The 20,414-nt window shown below is 46.4% G+C and overlaps 1 protein-coding gene across 1 annotated transcript in view; it reads left to right on the top strand.

The window, feature by feature from the left end:
- EIF3H (eukaryotic translation initiation factor 3 subunit H) overlaps positions 1-20,414 on the top strand; it is a 174,293-nt gene that overhangs the window by 120,392 nt on the left and 33,487 nt on the right. The window contains exons 3-4 of the mRNA XM_073676790.1: positions 6,036-6,203; positions 16,520-16,619. Of these exons, the coding sequence (XP_073532891.1) occupies positions 6,036-6,203; positions 16,520-16,619 (268 nt within the window). The remainder of the gene's footprint in view (positions 1-6,035; positions 6,204-16,519; positions 16,620-20,414) is intronic.

Here is a 20,414-nt window from a genome sequence, read left to right as displayed (position 1 = left end):
TCTCTGCGTCTCCGCTCCAGAGCTGCGCACAGAATGCCGATTTCCCCTTGTTTTTCAGCGAGTCTGCTCTGATGTATCTTAATGCGTTCAGCAGATGTGCATCTTATCATTAAAAATGGATTAACCTCACTGCTGATAACTTTGCGTGGGATTGTTTGTCTCATAAGTGTCTATAAGCATTTCCTGCAGCAAAAAAACGGGAGGAAAAGTATGAAATGTGTTTTATTTGGAGGATTTTTTTTTCACGTCTTCTATTCTTCTCGGTGGGAGACATGAAGCCGAGGTTGGAGATAATCATGAAATCCCGAGAGCGTCATTACCGGAACAATCCTATGCAGAGGGATGGTTATTTTTTTTGTGTGTGTTCAATATATTGTCCTGGTCACTTCCATCCATTTGTTGTCAGTCTAATGTCCGATATCTAACACTTACGGGACTTTCTTTAGGGTCGTAATAAGATTTGCTAGTCCATCTTGTGTCTTCCCCTGTGTTACTTCTCTCAGCACCGTATACTTTTTGTATGACCAAGAAAATTAAAGGTTTGACATTTGTTTCCTGGGGTGTCTGGGTGGGAGAAGGGGCAGGGGAGTGGGTTTATCTATAATTTCAAAGGGGCCACATGGTGACGCTGGATAAAATTGCATCATTACCATATGGTGACCATAATAGTGCCCTGTAGAATAGAAGTTCAGGAGCAACCAGAGCAAAAAGTAACTCTTAGGCTATGTTCACACGTTGCATTTTTGCTGCTGTTTTTTCTTCTTCAGGCTAATCCTGCTCTCTTGGCAGTAAAAAAACAAAAAAATGCTGCTTACAAAAGCCGGTTTTGCTGCGTTTTTTTGCTGCATTTTTCAGGATTCCAGAGTTCAGCTTTACTTCCACCACAGAAGCTTGAACAATGCAAGGTGTTAGGTCACCAATGCAAGACATATGTGAAACCATAAAACCATTTTTGGAGAAAAGGGCAATTTGAGTTAGTGGAAAAATAGTGACTATTCTGAACAAAACAGGTCATATGAGTTCTTGAAAAAATACACAATTACAAATGTAACAGCGGGGGAAGGTGACTTGGTCGGGAATAGTTTACCTAAGACATTGGCAGAGCATTGAGTTTGTAGGACACTGTTTACTTTTACACTTTGATCAGCCCTCCAGTTGGTCAGGTATTGTTTCATTTCACACCTCAGTCAGCCAGTGTTTACTTTACACATATCATTAATTTAATTAAACTGTACTAATCCTAACTGCCATGCTCAAGGTGAAGACACCAAGATATTCTGGTTTAAACTTTGTAAAATCACAAAAATAAATGAGTTTCACATATGGCTGTACCTGCTTTTTTCACAAAAATCACCGAGAAAAACAGGCAACGTTTTTTTCTGTGTTTTTACACTTACTCTTTGTTTGTTTCATGGTTGAAAAAAGTGACATACTGTAGTTTAAAAGAAAAAAGGTGGCAGTTTTCCAATTCAGTCAGGAAAAAAACCCAATGTGTGTGCATGACATTTCTGAAATCTCATATCTTTTGCTGGTACTGTAAAATGCAGCTTTTAATTTGAATTAAAAAACGCAGCAAAAACTCCGCGTGTGAACATAGCCTTAGGGCGTGTGCACATGGAGGTTTTTTTTTTTTTTTGATGCATTTTCTCAAGCTATTTTGAAGATGTTTTTGCAAAGTTTTCTTTTTTCTTTTTTCCTCTGAATCATTTTGCAGTGTTCTCCCCTGAACCTTCAAAGTGCACACAACCCTTTTTTAGAGGGGTTTTTCGTTAATTTTTATATTGAGGATGGGTGGAGGTCCGGCACCTATCGATCAGCTGTAACCAGCTTTGTGGCAATGTATGGAAAAGTACATCACAGCGCCACACTCTGTGCTGTGGTCTCTGCCAGGTACTGCAGATCAGCTCTTATTTGCTTCAATATTAGACAGATAGATAGATAGTTTTTTAAAAAAAACAAAGTAGAGATCGCTGCAAAATCAAAACTATAAAAACACATATTTTTTTTTAACAATTTTGTAAATAAAAAAAATAATGGCCGAATTCATCAAAGTATTTACGCCAGAAATCTAGGGTAAAACACTCCGAAAAATTGCATTTTTTTTTTCTCCAGAGTATGAGGTTGCAAAATGTTTTTTGGGACTTTTTTGCCCTTTTTATGAGCATTTCCCAAATGGTCAGAGTTGGTGCGACGGCACTCGCTCTTCTAATTTCATGACTAGCCGCGGCATACTGTAAGATTTGCGGCAAAGCGCACGGAGGCTATTGCTGCTTTTTAAGATGAGCCCAATTCGTTAAGAATAGTTCTCCTATTGATGAATCGGGCGCCTCTGACTCCAGCGTGTACCTCCTCATCAAAACTGGCATGAACAGCGCCAATTTTGATGGATTGGCGCCGATCTGTGTATAAGGCTATGGTCACACTAGCGTATATTCTCTCTTCCGAGAGAATCTGGCCAATTATGTTAATCACTCGCTGATCAGACTGTTACCACAGTGTGCTTTGATTTTCTCTGATGAGGAGAAGATGGAAAAAAAAAATCTCCATTTTCTCCATTCGGTCCGTCCTTGAAAATCAGACTGCACTCACATGTCATCCGAGTGCAGTCCAATGGTTTCCACGGGTTCACTGACTTGCATGGCCAAGTGCGATCTGATAATCTGATCCAACTCTGTCATGCTGCAAATTTTTTCTTAGGACTGACTCTGGGCTATGAAAAGATAAGACATGAGCACGTCCCCGTAGAATAATATTGGGCCAGGTGCAATCCGATGTTTTGTCAGATCACACTCGAGCCGAAAATACTTTCATGTGCACCTGGCCTAAGAGAGATTGTTTTATTGAATACCGCCAATATCTCAATATCTCTGCCTTTTTAGGTGGTATGGATAGTTACTTAGAAGTAGTGATGCCAAAGTGCACGCTACTTGAGTTTGCGGAGGGTGCTCGGGTATACACTGATTATCGCGGTGTATGTTTTGTGGCTGTCTAAGAGCCGTGAAATTGCCGGGAATTGCCCTTTTTTATCAGGTAATTCCCGCATGTTTTATGGCTAACAGCTGCGAAACATGCGGCTGCAGGGACTCGAACATGTCACTTGAGCACCTGCGATACTCAGTGCAAACCCGAGCACCCTCCGCAAACTCCAGTAACGAGCACTTGCTCATCACTAGTTAGACGGTATTTCCACGCTCGGACCACCCCTCTGTAAGTCGGAACTGACTGGAGTCACCCTTGTATTACTAGGTTGGCATTACATGGTTCCATGTGATTCTACATTTCCATACTGGCCAAAGCTTTTTATTTTCTTTTTTTTTTGGAGGGACACATTCTTATAATTCTTTCTGTGAGGGGTGAAGTTCTCTCTACTTAAACTGAAAAGGTGCTGCATCTTGATGTATACAGTGTATTCTTTGGTGCCCTTTTTTGCCCTTTGGTGCCCTTTTTTGCCCTTTGGTGCCCTTTCTCTACCTCTAGTTTGAAGATCAGCGGTCCCTCAGTGCTTTGTTTTTCCTACCCACAAAAAGACTGATTTTACTTGTTATCCTTTATCATAATCTGAGCAGGTGCAGACCCTCTAGCCCCCTTTTGGTGGGCTACCAGAAATGAATTTGCAGCAAATTCCTCGGGAGCCTCACATCACCCGTCTGAAATCCATGATGATCTGTTGGCTTAAATAGGGAGTTCTCATGTCGGAGGGCCCCCACATAATGTGTCCTATCGGGTGGGTGCTTGTTTTCCCTTGATGTCTTGAATTTACATTGCACTGTTAAAATTCTAAAAATGTCTCAAGTGTCTGTGGATAATAAGTGAGCGAATATTTGCCTTCGCCTCCCCGGCAGCCGTATCTTCAGTATCCGCATGAGTTGACCTTGACACACAGTTGGACCCGATTCTGCTTCACTTACGTGAACGGACATCTTGATGATACGGATCTGAGATACTGCGCTCGCTGCCTCCGGCGACTTACAAATCTAAAACGTGTGGGAGGATTAGGGATAAACAAAAGCAGACGCTCATGTGATTGGAGCTCCGACTTCTGCCAAACAAAAACCTTCCCGAGCCGCTCGCCTAACAATATTGCCATACATATAGATCTAGATCAGACAAGGGCTTTCTTTTTTTTTTTTCTCCCCTTTCCGTCTCGCTAGCTCTGGTTTCCTGCTTCACCGCTGCGATCTGTTAATATTAGACAAAGCTTTTCATTCACCGCTTAGATGAGCTTTTTGATTGCTCTCTACTCGGAGATGGAGCAGATATTTGCTCTAAATGTGAAGTAACTGCACAGTATTGTGCGTTGTTGCAGAAAGTGTCTAAAATACACAAATATGATGCAAGTCGTGAAAGAGCCTCAAATTATACCAGAATTCTGGCACATTTAGATTCATAAATCCTCCCCTCAATGGTGTCTTAAATAATACAGAAGCCTCTTAAAGCCCATATTAAACGGGTTTTCCAATACTACGATATTGTTAACTTCTTCCTGGGATAGGTCATTAATGTTAGAACGGTGAGGACTGAGCTGTGAGTATCGGCAGTGGCCAGTAATGGTGTATGGAGTAGTGCTGCTCCGGCTCTGTAGGTGGTGTACATCTGGCCACCTCCGGAGCGGATTACAGCTGATAGGTAGGGGTGCCAGATCTTAGTACCCTACCAATAGGTCATGAATATCGGAACGGTGAGGACTGAGCTGTGAGTATCGGCAGTGGCCAGTAACGGTGCATGGAGTAGTTCTGCTCCGGCTCTGTAGGTGGTGTACATCTGGCCACCTCCGGAGCTGATCACAGCTGATAGGTCGGGGTGCCAGATCTTGGTACCCTACCAATAAGTTATCAATATCGGAACGGTGAGAGCTGTGGGTATCGGCAGTGGCCAGTAAATGGTGTACGGAGCCGTTTTGCTCCAGCTCTGTAGGTGGTGTACATCTGGCCACCTCCGGAGCTGATCACAGCCAGTACGCTGGGGTGCCAGATTTTGTTACCCTACCAATAGGTCATCAATATCAGAACGGTGAGAGCTGAGCTGTGGGTATCAGTGTTGGTTAGTAGACGATGTACAGAGCTGTGCTACTCCCAACTCTGTATGTGGTGTACGTCTGGCCACCTCCAGAGCTGATGGGTCGGGGGGCCTTATCTTGGCACCTTACCAATAGGTCATCAATATCAAAACAGTGAGGGGTGAGCTGCGGGTATCGTCAATGAGAAGTAAAACTGTGTATGCATCCATGCTGCTCCGTCTCTGTAGGTGGTGTACATCTGGCCGCCTCCAGAGCTGATAGGTAGGGGAGCCGGATCTTTGTACCTTACCAATAGATCATTAATATCTAAATTTTAAGGTCTTGATTAGTAGATAAATAAAAGTTAATGGCTGAAATCATATGCTGAAAAATAAGTACAGCAATTTACAGTACAATACATATGGGATTTGGTGTTCTATGAAAGGGGAGAAAGCCGCTGCCAGGCTCCTTTTTGGCAGCTGCTCTTCTTCCTTGAAGATAAAAGGTTTGGACCGTCCAATCCATTTCTCTGCTGACAACTGTCGGGGGAGAGTCTAGAGGCTTCATACATCAGATGGTCGCCGTTACGCAACAGAATCTTTCAATTTACCCAACTTTTAAGGTATTCGGTCTAATTGAAATTGTTGGGTTTAGCTGATGCGTACGGGAACTTTTACATTAATGTTTAGCTCACGTGCCCTGGTTAAATGGGTATGTTTATACTAATGTACTAATAACATAATTATTACCGAGCTGTTGTAATCTGGAGCTACGGATTGGCAGGAGGGTGCATGCACACACCTGCACCACCTCTTATTTGGCCCATGGTATTACCATTGCACCACACTTGCGGATACGATGCCATTCCCATTTTTGACAATACAAATGCTAAACATTTGGTAGGAAGACCTTGCATCGAGAACTTTGCCTGCAGCCTACTGGCATTGACCATACCTCCAACAGTTTGTGTTATAAAGCCTGCATATGTTTGTGGATTATTATATATGGTTTATCACAACTGTTCTTTCTCTCTTTCTAGTTCAGTATCAGATGGAGATGATGAGAAGCCTCCGTCATGTCAACATCGACCATCTCCACGTCGGGTGGTACCAGTCCACCTACTACGGCACGTTTGTCAGCCGTGCCCTCTTGGACTCCCAGTTCAGCTACCAGCACGCCATCGAGGAATCAGTGGTGCTAATTTACGGTAAGGCTTAGATCACTTTTCTTGTATTGATATTTGCCGTGATCTTGCCGAGGTCCTCTCCGGCTGATGGGGATGTGGCGTTCTGGGGGCTGAGGGTAGCCTGGCAGTCCCTTTAAAGTAAATACCAACTGTGTGTGTGTAGCGGGCCGAGCGGCAGCTCCGTCTAGACAGCGTTTCCTCCTCGCTGTTTATTTTTCTTGCTATCAGAGACCTGATGTGTACGCTCAGGAATGCCGGAGAGTGGTCGCTTCATTTTTATTCCTCTCCCTCGGTGAAGGCTGGTGGAACTAGACCAGATGTCTAACAAACCTCGATTACTAGAACGTCTGGCTCTGAAATACATGACTGACCAATCAGAACGAAATTTGCCAAGTCTCCAAATTTTTTTTTTCACATTTTTTTTTTCACATTTTTTTATATATATATTTTTTTCTTCTTCCTATAATACCTGACAAATACGGCTCTGTTCCCCCCCCACCCCCCCCAATTCAAACATTTTTTTTTCTTCTCCCCTCTTTAATGGTGTTTCCTCAAGCACTCCAGACCAGATGTTCTGTCCTCTATCAGGACCATAGGCAATTTAGCAGCTTTATAGCTCCCCACCCATGCCATAATCTGGCAGTCCAGCCGAGAGGCGAATGTTAACGTCCCGCGTATCTGTCAGAAAAAATACTAATGAACGCGATCAATCTTACACGCTGCCCCCAAATTATTCCAGTATGTGAACAATTGGATTACGGTAGAGAACAAGTTGTTAAAGTCTACTTAGATTGGCTGGAAACATGACCTCACGGCCCGCTGATGACTTCTCCACTCCTTCCATGTCTTGTGTCTCGTCCTTGTCACCTTTCTGCCTGAGCGGACGCCGGATCGGGGAGCAGAGAGTCCAAATTATCCTTAGGACGCCTCCAGAAAATGTGTCGGCGTAGGAGCTCGTAACTGGAGGACATGGCCAAAAACTATTCTCCTAAAACGCAATATGAAAAATCTATTAGATGCATTTTATGAAAGTGCAATTGGCGAATTAATATTAATGAGGAGCGTCTAATACAGTCACAAGTTTTGTTTGCTTTTTATATAATTGGTGCAATTTTGGCATTTTTAAACCATCCGTATTAGTTGGGGGGGGGGGGGATGTAGCGAGTGACTTATTGGGTTACCATAGGACTAGTTATATGTGCCAGCAGCTGTGTTCACACATGGGGCTTTTGCTGAATTTCCCCCCCAAAAGAACGCACTAAATACCCAAATAACTAATGTTCCACTATAATGTGCACATTTTTTGTAAAGTTTTTTTTTTTTTTTTTCCCTATGAATCCCAATATGAAAATAACTCCATGCTGGAAAAATTGACATGCTGTGTTTTTAAAAAACAAAATAAAACAAAAACAAAACACACCACAGATCAATTAACATAAGAAAAATAAGTAGCAACATATGAATGATGAATTAGAATTCTCATTCGTTTTGTGGCTATTGTAAAATGTTACATCACTCCTTCCCCACCGGTGCAAAAAAAAAAAATAATGCACTAGAAACACAGTGTGTATTAGATCTTAGAATGGTTTGTGTTTTGTAGTTGTTTTCTTTCTGTTTTTGCATTTTTTTTGTGCAATTTTTATTTTAGTCCCTATTGTTTTTCCAAAATGTAGCACGTCTTTGGCAGGGTGCCTTTTTACAAGAAAAAAAACAAATAAGAATGCATCTATATTATAAATGGTGTTTTTGTAATTGATACAATTATAGACAAATAGGCTTAGGTGGACACCATGAAAAATAACGCATGTAGGAGGAGTGCGCGAGACAGGGTGTATAAATGTATAATTGGAGGAAAAAGACAAAGATGCACACCCAAAAATCTAGGAAATTCTATGCCCGTGTGGCGAGTATGTTTATTGGTATATGGTCTCCCATGCTGGTATGTGCTGCCCCCATCCTGTCCCCACCATCCTATCCTGGTATGCATGGCACCCCTCACCCCCATTCCTGGTATGCTTGGCACCCCTCACCCCAATCCTGGTATGCATGGCACCCCTCACCCCAATCCTGGTATGCATGGCACCCCTCACCCCAATCCTGGTAGGCGTGGCACCCCTCACCCCAATCCTGGTAGGCGTGGCACCCCTCACCCCAATCCTGGTAGGCGTGGCACCCCTCACCCCAATCCTGGTAGGCGTGGCACCCCTCACCCCAATCCTGGTAGGCGTGGCACCCCTCACCCCAATCCTGGTAGGCGTGGCACCCCTCACCCCAATCCTGGTAGGCGTGGCACCCCTCACCCCAATCCTGGTAGGCGTGGCACCCCTCACCCCAATCCTGGTAGGCGTGGCACCCCTCACCCCAATCCTGGTAGGCGTGGCACCCCTCACCCCAATCCTGGTAGGCGTGGCACCCCTCACCCCAATCCTGGTAGGCGTGGCACCCCTCACCCCAATCCTGGTAGGCGTGGCACCCCTCACCCCAATCCTGGTAGGCGTGGCACCCCTCACCCCAATCCTGGTAGGCGTGGCACCCCTCACCCCAATCCTGGTAGGCGTGGCACCCCTCACCCCAATCCTGGTAGGCGTGGCACCCCTCACCCCAATCCTGGTAGGCGTGGCACCCCTCACCCCAATCCTGGTAGGCGTGGCACCCCTCACCCCAATCCTGGTAGGCGTGGCACCCCTCACCCCAATCCTGGTAGGCGTGGCACCCCTCACCCCAATCCTGGTAGGCGTGGCACCCCTCACCCCAATCCTGGTAGGCGTGGCACCCCTCACCCCAATCCTGGTAGGCGTGGCACCCCTCACCCCAATCCTGGTAGGCGTGGCACCCCTCACCCCAATCCTGGTAGGCGTGGCACCCCTCACCCCAATCCTGGTAGGCGTGGCACCCCTCACCCCAATCCTGGTAGGCGTGGCACCCCTCACCCCAATCCTGGTAGGCGTGGCACCCCTCACCCCAATCCTGGTAGGCGTGGCACCCCTCACCCCAATCCTGGTAGGCGTGGCACCCCTCACCCCAATCCTGGTAGGCGTGGCACCCCTCACCCCAATCCTGGTAGGCGTGGCACCCCTCACCCCAATCCTGGTAGGCGTGGCACCCCTCACCCCAATCCTGGTAGGCGTGGCACCCCTCACCCCAATCCTGGTAGGCGTGGCACCCCTCACCCCAATCCTGGTAGGCGTGGCACCCCTCACCCCAATCCTGGTAGGCGTGGCACCCCTCACCCCAATCCTGGTAGGCGTGGCACCCCTCGCCCCAATCCTGGTAGGCGTGGCACCCCTCGCCCCCCAATCCTGGCAGGCGTGGCACCCCTCGCCCCCCAATCCTGGCAGGCTTGGCACCCCCTCGCCCCCCAATCCTGGCAGGCTTGGCACCCCCTCGCCCCCCAATCCTGGCAGGCTTGGCACCCCCTCGCCCCCCAATCCTGGCAGGCTTGGCACCCCCTCGCCCCCCAATCCTGGCAGGCTTGGCACCCCCTCGCCCCCCAATCCTGGCAGGCTTGGCACCCCCTCGCCCCCCAATCCTGGCAGGCGTGGCACCCCCTCGCCCCCAATCCTGGTAGGCGTGGCACCCCCTCGCCCCCAATCCTGGTAGGCGTGGCACCCCCTCGCCCCCAATCCTGGTAGGCGTGGCACCCCCTCGCCCCCAATCCTGGTAGGCGTGGCACCCCCTCGCCCCCAATCCTGGTAGGCGTGGCACCCCCTCGTCCCCAATCCTGGTAGGCGTGGCACCCCCTCGTCCCCAATCCTGGTAGGCTTGGCACCCCCTCACCCCCCAATCCTGGCAGGCTTGGCACCCCCTCACCCCCAATCCTGGTAGGCGTGGCACCCCCTCACCCCAAATCCTGGCAGGCTTGGCACCCCCTCACCCCCAATCCTGGTAGGCGTGGCACCCCCTCACCTCCCAATCCTGGCAGGCTTGGCACCCCCTCACCCCCAATCCTGGTAGGCGTGACACCCCCTCACCCCCAATCCTGGTAGGCGTGACACCCCCTCACCTCCAATCCTGGTAGGCGTGGCACCCCCTCACCCCCAATCCTGGTAGGCGTGGCACCCCCTCATCCCTTTCACGCTGTACACACATACAAAAATAAACACTTATACTCACCTTTCTTCCCTGTGCTCCAGCGCTGCTGTGTCCTGTTCTGCCGGAGGCCGGGGGAGGAATGCGGCGCCGGAGTACACGTGTGCCCATACCGCGCTGTCCGGTGCCATATTTTGGTCTCATCTGATCACATGACCTTCTCCCATACCTCCTCTTGATCATCCAGATGGTCATTGGTGTACTTCAGTCAGGCCTGGACATGTGCAGGTGTGAGCAGGGGGACCTTGCGTGCCCTGCATGACTTTAATCCATGACTGTATATTGTGTTACTAACAGTAATGTTTGAGACTGTGGTCCCAGCTCTCTTCAGGTCATTGACCAGATCCTCCCATGTAGTTCTGGGCTGATTCCTGACCTTTCTCAGAATCATCCTTACCCCACGAGGCGAGATCTTGCATGAAGCCCCAGACCGAGGAAGATTGACAGTCATCTTGTGTTTCTTCCATTTTCTAATAATTGTGCCAACCGGTCAAATCCCTTTTAAAAATGTTTATCTTCCGGACATTTTTGTATTGTATTGTTTGCCTTTTTCTCACCGTTGGGCATGCTTATCAGTATGATTAGTGTAGATGACGCCTGCAGATGAGATCCCGCCATCGGACGCAGCAGTGGTTCTTGCTTTACCGCTTTGTCATTTCTCTCTCTGATCGTTTCATCTGGTCTTGCCCCTCTGTATATAGAGCGTGTGATCTGCAGGTGTTAACTTCCCAGTCCGAAAAAAAAAAAAGTATTCTCTCCTTCTGAAGGGTCATCGGCCCTGAGCGGTTCAGCTATTTCACAAAACTTTACGTAGCGTAATTCTGCATGAACCGCAGTGTACTGCTATAAAGCCGAACTAGCCCGCACATATAAATCCCCTCACCCGCCTGCTCCTTCACCTCTCCACCAGCGATCTGTGCCCGCGGGCAGGAGCCACTCCTCGCATGCTTGGAGGGTATCTGTATCTCTGTGAACTAGAACGAAGGCTCTGTGGCCATTGTGTTGCTGATTTGAGATGCATCGGAGGCATGCAGTGTGGCGGACGGCTTTGTAGTCTGCATGTTAATAAGCCGAGCATTGAAATTGTAGTCATTTTTCAGCACTCGGCCTTTTCTCTTCCTTATCGCTAGTGGAAGCAACAGCAGCAGACGGGAGACAAAAAGATTAGCTAATTGCTTATTTTCCTTTTTTTTTTTTTTTGCAAAATATATATTATGTGTAATATTTTTTATCTGCCCTAATACTTGGGTATAAACAACTCGCTTTAATGTGATTTTTCTACATATCACCTACAAAATCCTATGGTCCATTGTGATTTAAAAAAAAAAAAAAAAAATGCTACCCTCATTAGACACAATCCACCCATGATGGCAATGGCCATCATATCATTGGTGCAACCTGGGGCCCAAGAGGATAGGGGGCCACTGCCCCCCACAAAGCAGGTGAATTCTGATGGGCCATTGGACTGTAAAGGGCTCATATATTGTCCTTGCACATGGTTTTGGTCTGTGTCCGCCAGTGTATGAAGGGTAGACGACGGCTTGGGCTCCTACTATACAGCGTTAAGTCGCCGTACACATCAGCTGAATGTCCCACCATCCAGTGTTTATCGGGACCTTCTGTATCTTTCCTGACAAAACATCCAAAAAAAAAAATTGGGGTTAAAAATTTAAAAGCCCATTTTACCAATCCCAATTGTCGGCTAGTGTGAATACGCCGCCGATCAGCCAGTGAAAGAGCCATCGAGATCAGCAGGGGGCGGTGCGCTTCTGATTGACAGCTCAGATCAGCGGCAGAGGAGGAGCAACATTGAAGAAGCGCAGGGCGTCTGAAGCTAGCCAGACACTGCCAGCTTCAGTGCAGCACCCGCAAGCTCTATAGCCAAGAGCTTGCAAGTGCTGCACACTGAATTAAAGAAGTGTTTAAGTACTAGGACAATCCCTTCTCATGCTCCACACTTGGCCCCGATAAAATAAAAAAAAGCATATACTCCCCTCCCCACCATTCCCGCTGTGTCGGCACTTGGTCTCGTGCGCCCAATCAGCGCTAGTGTTGCTGAATATAGAGGAAGTCCGGGATCACTTGCAGCCTGCACTTCCTCTTCATGTTCGATTCGATAGGAGGCGGGGACAGTGATGCCAGCGCTGATTGGGCGCCGAGGGTCACGTGTCCCAATATCCGCACGAGAGCCCCGGGGAAAGCGAGTGCCGACACCGCAGGAACAGCACCAGCACGGGAGGGGAGTATAGGCTTTTTTTTTACTTTATTGAGGCCAAGCGTGGGATATGACAAGGGGTTGTCCAAGAAGTCGACAACCCCTTTAAGAGATCGACCTCCTCTGATACACTGTAGAAGTTGCTGGTAACCTAGGGATCGAGCAGTAAGATGGTGAGGGCTTTTAATAAGCAGTATATTGCAAGCTTTCTTATTTTTACAAGCACTTTGCAGTATTGCTCGTCAGCGGATGAAGCCACCCCTTTAAATCCTCATTGTTGGCCGCACATCACTTTGAGGATAGGTGGATGTGCGGCTGACATGCGTACTGCATCTGTGATCAGCGTTCCCATACCGCTCTGTCCACCCTTGTGAACAATCAAGTTGTATATAGTCAACACAGCAGATACAATGCTCCTCCCAGTTGTCCTTTTCAGTTGCATGCATTAAATCTTTCTTTACAGTATTTGCCTGGTGTTTGGGCACAATATGGGCTCCCGGCAGTGCCAGGGGAGTAGAGTTGGCAATGGTGGAGAATCTGCGGAGCTTCCATATAGGAGCTTGTCATGACCGGGATAGAAGTGAACACTATGGCTGCTGTCTGCCCGAGGACATTTACCACCATTCATCCTCTACAGAAAATGTCTGTTCCCGATCTTCATGTCAGGCTGAATAATCGGGTGCCGTTTCCAGCCTCTGGATGGTGCACACTTAGACCTTATTCTGCCTGGCAGGGTGAGGGGTTGTACTGGGGTAATTATGGCTAGTAAGTAAAGTTGTGGATGGGATCCGGATGGAAGTACACGTTCTTGTTGTTTCCTTTTTTTTATTTTTTTTATTATTATGCCTCTCTGGTGCCATCTATAGGTAGCGAGCCTGTAAGGCACTGTTCAGCTCCTTAGACTAGGGGATATGATATCCGCCAAACCGGAGACACCTATATAAGTAAGTGGATAGTGCTGCTTCTGGGTTCTTCCCGATCAGTGCAGAGTAGGGTGTTGCTTGGTTGGGGGAGATTATTTCGCCCCCCGCCCCCAGGGATCATTGCATGTAAGACTCTCTACACCAGTTGGACTTCACGGGGAGAAACTATTCTTTATACTCAGATGTCCCACCCTGCGTTTGTCGCCCATGGATATATTAATTTGTGAAAAGCCCTGTTTTTGTTACCCCATGAGGTTGGGTCAGAGACTTTGATTCCAGCAATATATCACTTTTTTGGCTGCTTGCTTCATTTTTGATAAAATCCTTTTTCTCTACTGCTGAGCTCGCAGTTGTCTGAATGCTGAGCTCTGTATAACCCCGCTCACACCACTGATTGGCAGCTTTCTGCCTATGCACAGTGTACACAGAAAGCTGCCAATCAGTGTTTGGGATGAGCTTATACAGGGATCATGAATGTAGAGGACTACTTGGCAGCAGGATTACTACTCCTCTACTGATAATCTTCTGCTGATAACACTGATTTTATCAAAACTTCAGCTAGCAGCCCAGAAAGTGTCACATCGCTGGAATCAGGGTCTCTAACTCTATATTATGCTGGTTTCCGATAAGTTGGCGAAAACCTGGTGACAGATTCCCTTTAAAAATATTACACAAGCTGCTATTGTGCAATAATTTGCAACCTTTTTGCTCTTCTGATTTAGGCCATGTTCACACGGTGATGTACAGACAGCGACCCACATCATATGAAAGTCTGGCTGGGAAGCTGGTCAGAAGTATCAGACCCAGCCAAAATGTGCCTGCTCAAAGGAATATATGAAACAAGGGAGAGCATGATAATTGCATAAAAACAATTTTATTGAAAGACAATGATATTAAAATACATTATTTTAGTAAATCACAAAATGTAAAGAAGACATAAGGTATGGTGGATCAAACACTGACCCCGTACAGTGCGGTGAGAAACGGGGAATTTATAATTCCCATAGAAAGATTGGCACAAGTATCGAGCATAATCATGATACCGGGGGCCTAATAATCATAAGGTGCCCAGGATTCTGGCATTCGTGTGCTGGCCGAGGAGGTCCGGCTGCCACAATACTGAAGTAGGGCCGATCTTTTTACCCTTCAGGGAAGACTTATGACAAGTGTGTTCTTTCTACAGATCTTTGGGAGATTTATATATGGGCACCTATTTTGTACTGACAGTTTTTTCTCTTAAAGGGAATCTGTCAGCAGATTTTGCCATGTTATCTAAGAGCAGCATAAAGTAGGGTCAGAGAGCCTGATTCCAGTGATGTCACTTACTGGGCTGTGTTTTGCCATTTCATTACAATCTGTGTTTTATCAGCAGGAAATAATCATTACAGGAGTAAGTGTCACATGCCTCCTAGTCCAACACTTCTCTCTACTGTTGTGGTGTAGGTTGATGTTGATGATGAGGAGACCCTAACCTAATTTGCACATTTTGAATTTCCTTTTTTCTTGTCCAAACATAATTTTTAGGACATGCTAGAAGCTCAGCAGCCGCTATATATTGGATCCGCAATGTCCATGCATCCGTTGGACCTGGCGATCACTTGATCGCTAGGTCCTTGGCAAAACCATAGCTGAGAGCAACTCTGCCAGTGTGTGAGGTGACAGTATGGGACTTGTTTTTGCTGCAATTGGGGGGGGGGGGGGGGGGCGCAAAAACAATTCCAGTTGCCCAAAGAGCAATATCTGAAGACATATTTTGTATTTTAACCCCTTAGTGACCACCAATACCACTGTGGCCGGCGGCGCACTGTGGCCGGCGGCGCACTGTGGCCGGCGGCGCGCTGTGGCCGGCGGCGCGCTGTGGCCGGCTCCCTGCTGCCGGCGGCGCGCTGTGGCCGGCTCCCTGCTGCCGGCGGCGCGCTGCGGCCGGCTCCCTGCTGCCGGCTGCGCGCTGCGGCCGGCTCCCTGCTGCCGGCTGCGCGCTGCGGCCGGCTCCCTGCTGCCGGCTGCGCGCTGCGGCCGGCTCCCTGCTGCCGGCTGCGCGCTGGGGCCGGCTCCCTGCTGCGCGCTGGGGCCGGCTCCCTGCTGCGCGCTGGGGCCGGCTCCCTGCTGCGCGCTGGGGCCGGCTCCCTGCTGCCGGCTGCGCGCTGGGGCCGGCTCCCTGCTGCCGGCTGCGCGCTGGGGCCGGCTCCCTGCTGCCGGCTGCGCGCTGGGGCCGGCTCCCTGCTGCCGGCTGCGCGCTGGGGCCGGCTCCCTGCTGCCTCAGCCACAATCGGCGGTGGCACAAACCTTGGCCGTTTAACCCCTTATAGGCTGCTATCAATAGTGACTACAGCATCTAGATGGTTAACAGGGTGGGGGCTCCCTCTTTAACCGCATTGGCACCTGATATTACGATTGTGTGGCCTGATGGTTAACCTGGCAATTCATGGTCAAATAACAGCCCTGGCGTCCCCCTGTTATAGTGACCTGTTTAGAAGTCTGCAGCATTCACGTTTGCATTAATTCCTGGACATCACTTGATGGGTTACTAAACTAACTGAAGTTTTGGTTATGTTGAGGAGCGCTATTTTTGAAATGTTAGGTTTGTGGGGTTATCCAATATCTAGGACCACCAAAGTCACTTTGAAACTGAAGTGGTCTCTAAAAAAATTTTTTGTAAATTTCCTTGAAAAAATGAATAATTCCTGCTACATTTTTAACGCTTCTAACATCTTAACAAAACAAAAGAACATTTTACAGATGACGCTGATGTAAGGCAGACATGAGGGACATGTTATTTATGAACTATCTTGGCTACAGGGATAATCATTCAAAGTTTGAAAATTGCACATTTTTGAACTTTTTTTTTTTCCAAATTTCTGGATATTTTTACAAATTTATCAATAGCATAAAGTATAACGTGTCACGAAAAAATATTCTCAAAATCACTGGGATATGATGAAACATTCTAGAGTCATTGCCACATAGTGTGACACATTCGATTTTAAAAAATTTGGCCTGATCACAAAGGGATGAAGAATTTCTACTTCGGTTTTGCTTTTTTTTTGTTTGTGTACTGTTCACTTTTTTGCTTGTGTCCGTCAAAGTCTTATTTTCTGCTTGATTTTTAGATCCCATTAAGACCGGTCAGGGCTCTCTGTCGCTCAAGGCTTATCGACTGACTCCAAAACTGATGGAAGTCTGCAAGGAAAAAGACTTCTCCGCAGAAGGGTACGTGTGTTTCTTGTGTGTGTGTGGAACTTGGCAGGCGTCTTGTTTCCCGAGTTGTAGAGGTGCGAGGTAAGCGGCAGAGAACACGTTGTTCAGCGATCGAGAGTAAACAGATTACCCTGTGCCCGATCCAAGAATCTTCTCCCTGAATTGTTTGTTCAGTCCGTCCACGTTCCTGATTGGGGGGAAAAAAAAAAAAAGAGTTGAATTCTGAAGTGGAATTGCTATATTATTATTATTATTATTATTATTATTATTATTATTATTATTATTATTACTATTATTTATATATTTTTAAAATAGATAATATACATTTTTATATAAAAATATATAATTATATTTATTATACACTTTAAATATATAATATACAGTCATGGCCAAAAGTATTGAGAATGAGACAAATGGTAATTTTTCCAAAGTTTACTGCTTCATTTTTTGTAATGGCAATTTGCATATACTCCTGAATGTCAAAGAGTGATCAGCTTAACAGCAATTACTGTACTTGCAAAGTCAATATTTGCCCAGAAAATGAACTTTAACCCCCAAAACACATTTCAACATCATTGCAGTCCTGCCTTAAAAGGAGCAGCTAACATCGTTTTAGTGATTGATCCATTAACACAGGTGTGGGTGTTGATGAGGACAGGGCTGGCGATCAATCAGTCATGATTAAGTAAGAATGACATCACTGGACACTTTAAAAGGAGGCTGGTTCTTGGTATCATTGTTTCTCTTCAGTTAACCATGGTTATCTCTAAAGAAACACGTGCAGCCATCATTGCACTGCACAAAAATGGCCTAACAGGGAAGAGTATCGCAGCTACAAAGATTGCACCTCAGTCAACAATCTATCGCATCATCAAGAACTTCAAGGAGAGAGCTTCCATTGTTGTCAAAAAGGCTCCAGGGCGCCCAAGAAAGACCAGCAAGCGCCAGGACCGTATCATAAAACTGTTTCAGCTGCGGGATCGGACTACCAGCAGTGCCGAGCTTGCTCAGGAATGGCAGCAGGCTGGTGTGAGTGCTTCTGCACGCACTGTGAGGCGGAGACTCTGAGCAAGGGCTGGTTTCAAGAAGGGCAGCAAAGAAGCCACTTCTCTCCAGAAAAAACATCAGGGACCGACTGATATTCTGCAAAAGGTACAGGGAGTGGACTGCTGAGGACTGGGGCAAAGTCATTTTCTCTGATGAATCCCCTTTTCGATTGTTTGGGACATCTGGAAAACAGCTTATTCGGAGAAGAAGAGGTGAGCGCTACCACCAGTCTTGTCTCATGCCAACTGTAAAGCATCCTGAAACCATTCATGTGTGGGGTTGCTTCTCAGCCAAGGGAATCGGCTCACTCACAGTCTTGCCTAAAAACACAGCCATGAATAAAGAATGGTACCAGAATGTCCTCCAAGAGCAACTTCTCCCAACCGTCCAAGAGCAGTTTGGCGCCCAACAATGCCTTTTCCAGCATGATGGAGCACCTTGCCATAAAGTAAAGGTGATAACTAAATGGCTCATGGAACAAAACATAGAGATTTTGGGTCCATGGCCTGGAAACTCCCCAGATCTTAATCCCATTGAGAACTTGTGGTCAATCATCAAGAGACGGGTGGACAAACAAAAACCAACAAATTCTGGCAAAATGCAAGCATTGATTATGCAAGAATGGACTGCTATCAGTCAGGATTTGGTCCAAAAGTTGATTGAGAGCATGCCAGGGAGAATTACAGAGGTCTTGAAGAAGAAGGGGCAACACTGCAAATATTGACTTGCTGCATTAACTCATTCTAACTGTCAATATAACCTATTGGTACTCATAATATGATTGCAATTATATTTCTGTATGTGATATAAACATCAGACAAACACTAATAAAAACCAGAGGCCAGCAGATCATGGGAAAATATCATTTTGGTGTCATTCTCAAAACTTTTGGCCATGACTGTACATTTTTTTATATAAAAACTTTTTTTTTTTTTTACTAGAACTGATAGGGTATGGTGAATCATGGTGTAGAGTCCAACTCTTCCCCTAGTTTGTATTTATTCCATCATTTCTTTTTCTCTGACGAGCTTGCAGTTAAGGCGAGCCTTTATGTACCCCATGTACGGCTGATTTCATGCCCGATTTCCTGTTTTAAGTAAAAAAAAAAAATTCTTTTAATCGCTGAGCATTTTCTAGCAGTAAATAATTACTCTAATATACTCTATGTATATAAAATCTCCTTCACGACGTTGTATTGAGAAATTGCTATTCTGGATTTTAACTTTTCTTGGGGTGGCCATATACTAGAATATGGCTTGGTGGTTGTCAGCTTTTTTTTTTGTGAAGGGTCTATTGTGATGAGCTATCAATGATATAGTAAGTAATTCCATATATAGTTGATTCATTTTAAAGGGTTGCCCCATAAACCAGGTGTATCACCTGATCGGTAAGGGTCTGTTAACACCAGTTGATGTGCGGCACTATAAGCGATGGCAGTCGTTTATTATCCTACGGGCAGACCGCACTTCCCATGCTTGCTCAATCTGTAATAGATTGTACAGTGTCGATAGTCTGTCACTGTTTACAGCAGCACAAGTCTTCTTTACACAGGTCGACGCGCTGCTGAGAACGATGATCTTTTGTTTAGCACAGAAGATCATTTCATGAGCGTTTTTGCTCATTCGTCGGATGACCGGTAGCCTGTTTAGACTACAAGATTATCAGGAAATTAGTCTTTTTTTGGTACACTTGTTCACGATAATCTTGTAATGTAAATTGACCTCAAATGTTCGACTATTGGGCTCCCCACTGGGCGGTAGTGCGACCACTGCTCTTTTTAGCGGTCTATATCCGTATATGAAGGTCGCACATTCTCACGAGTCGCGCAAGGGATTGTGATTTGATTTCTGGATCAGTGGGATTCTCGGCTTCTGAAGGCCACAGCAATAATACATTTTCCACTATCCTGTGGATAGGTGATAAGTTTTTGTTTCATAATTAAAGAATTTTTCCGCCTAATTTTTTGGAATATCGGGAATCAGATTTCAGCTCTGCGCTGTCATCCTGGTGGGCATTCCTTTCGGTGGGGGGCCCAGCAGCACATCTCCAGGAACTTTCCATCTTGAGCTATATCGATAGCAAATAGCCATAGTCCCTGCTATCTCTTTCAGGGTCTAGTTTTTTTAGGATTATAATATAGTTGGCATGGAAAAACACCTTATTAAAAAATAACTTTTAATAATTTAATCCATAAAATCTACTGGAACAGTTGACAACCTACAAAGGTTTGTTAACCTGTATTACCTATAAACTGACCAAAGCACTATATGCCTTTTAAACCACATATATGGTGAAGACGTGCAAAATGAAAAAGTGCCAGTGCATATAAAATGTTTAGATCTCACCAGGCATTTCAGCAGGCGGACATCCCGTCCTGTAAGACTCCAGGGATAGAGGAGTCCTATTTTCCCTTGTTTTGCCCTGTCGTGCTCCGGCAGTACCCAAGTAGTGACCCCAGAAGAAAAATCCCTCCCACTTCTTTTCTTTCTCAGTAGTGAGATGTCACCAGGGGTGTGTTACTCGTATAGGGGAAGGGGAAAAAAGAGAAACCTCCGACTCCTCAATTTCCACAACTCCCGACTCCACCAAAATGGACACCGACTCCACATCCCTGGTGCTAAGTGACAAAGAATATATATGTCTTCCACATGAGTGTCCTACAGTGGTAGATATCTCCTGAATAAAGTGTAGAGTGCTTTATCAAAAAAATGGGGAGAGCGCCATGATGCCACTACCCCGTTTTATATAGTGTACATCAAT

Source organism: Phyllobates terribilis, unplaced genomic scaffold (genome assembly GCF_046119375.1).
Source record: "Phyllobates terribilis strain yellow unplaced genomic scaffold, ASM4611937v1 Scaffold_4__5_contigs__length_816908805, whole genome shotgun sequence".
Taxonomy (NCBI): Eukaryota; Metazoa; Chordata; class Amphibia; order Anura; family Dendrobatidae; genus Phyllobates; species Phyllobates terribilis.
The sequence above is the reverse complement of the archived record's forward strand: the minus strand, read 5'-3'. Positions and strand labels throughout refer to the sequence as shown.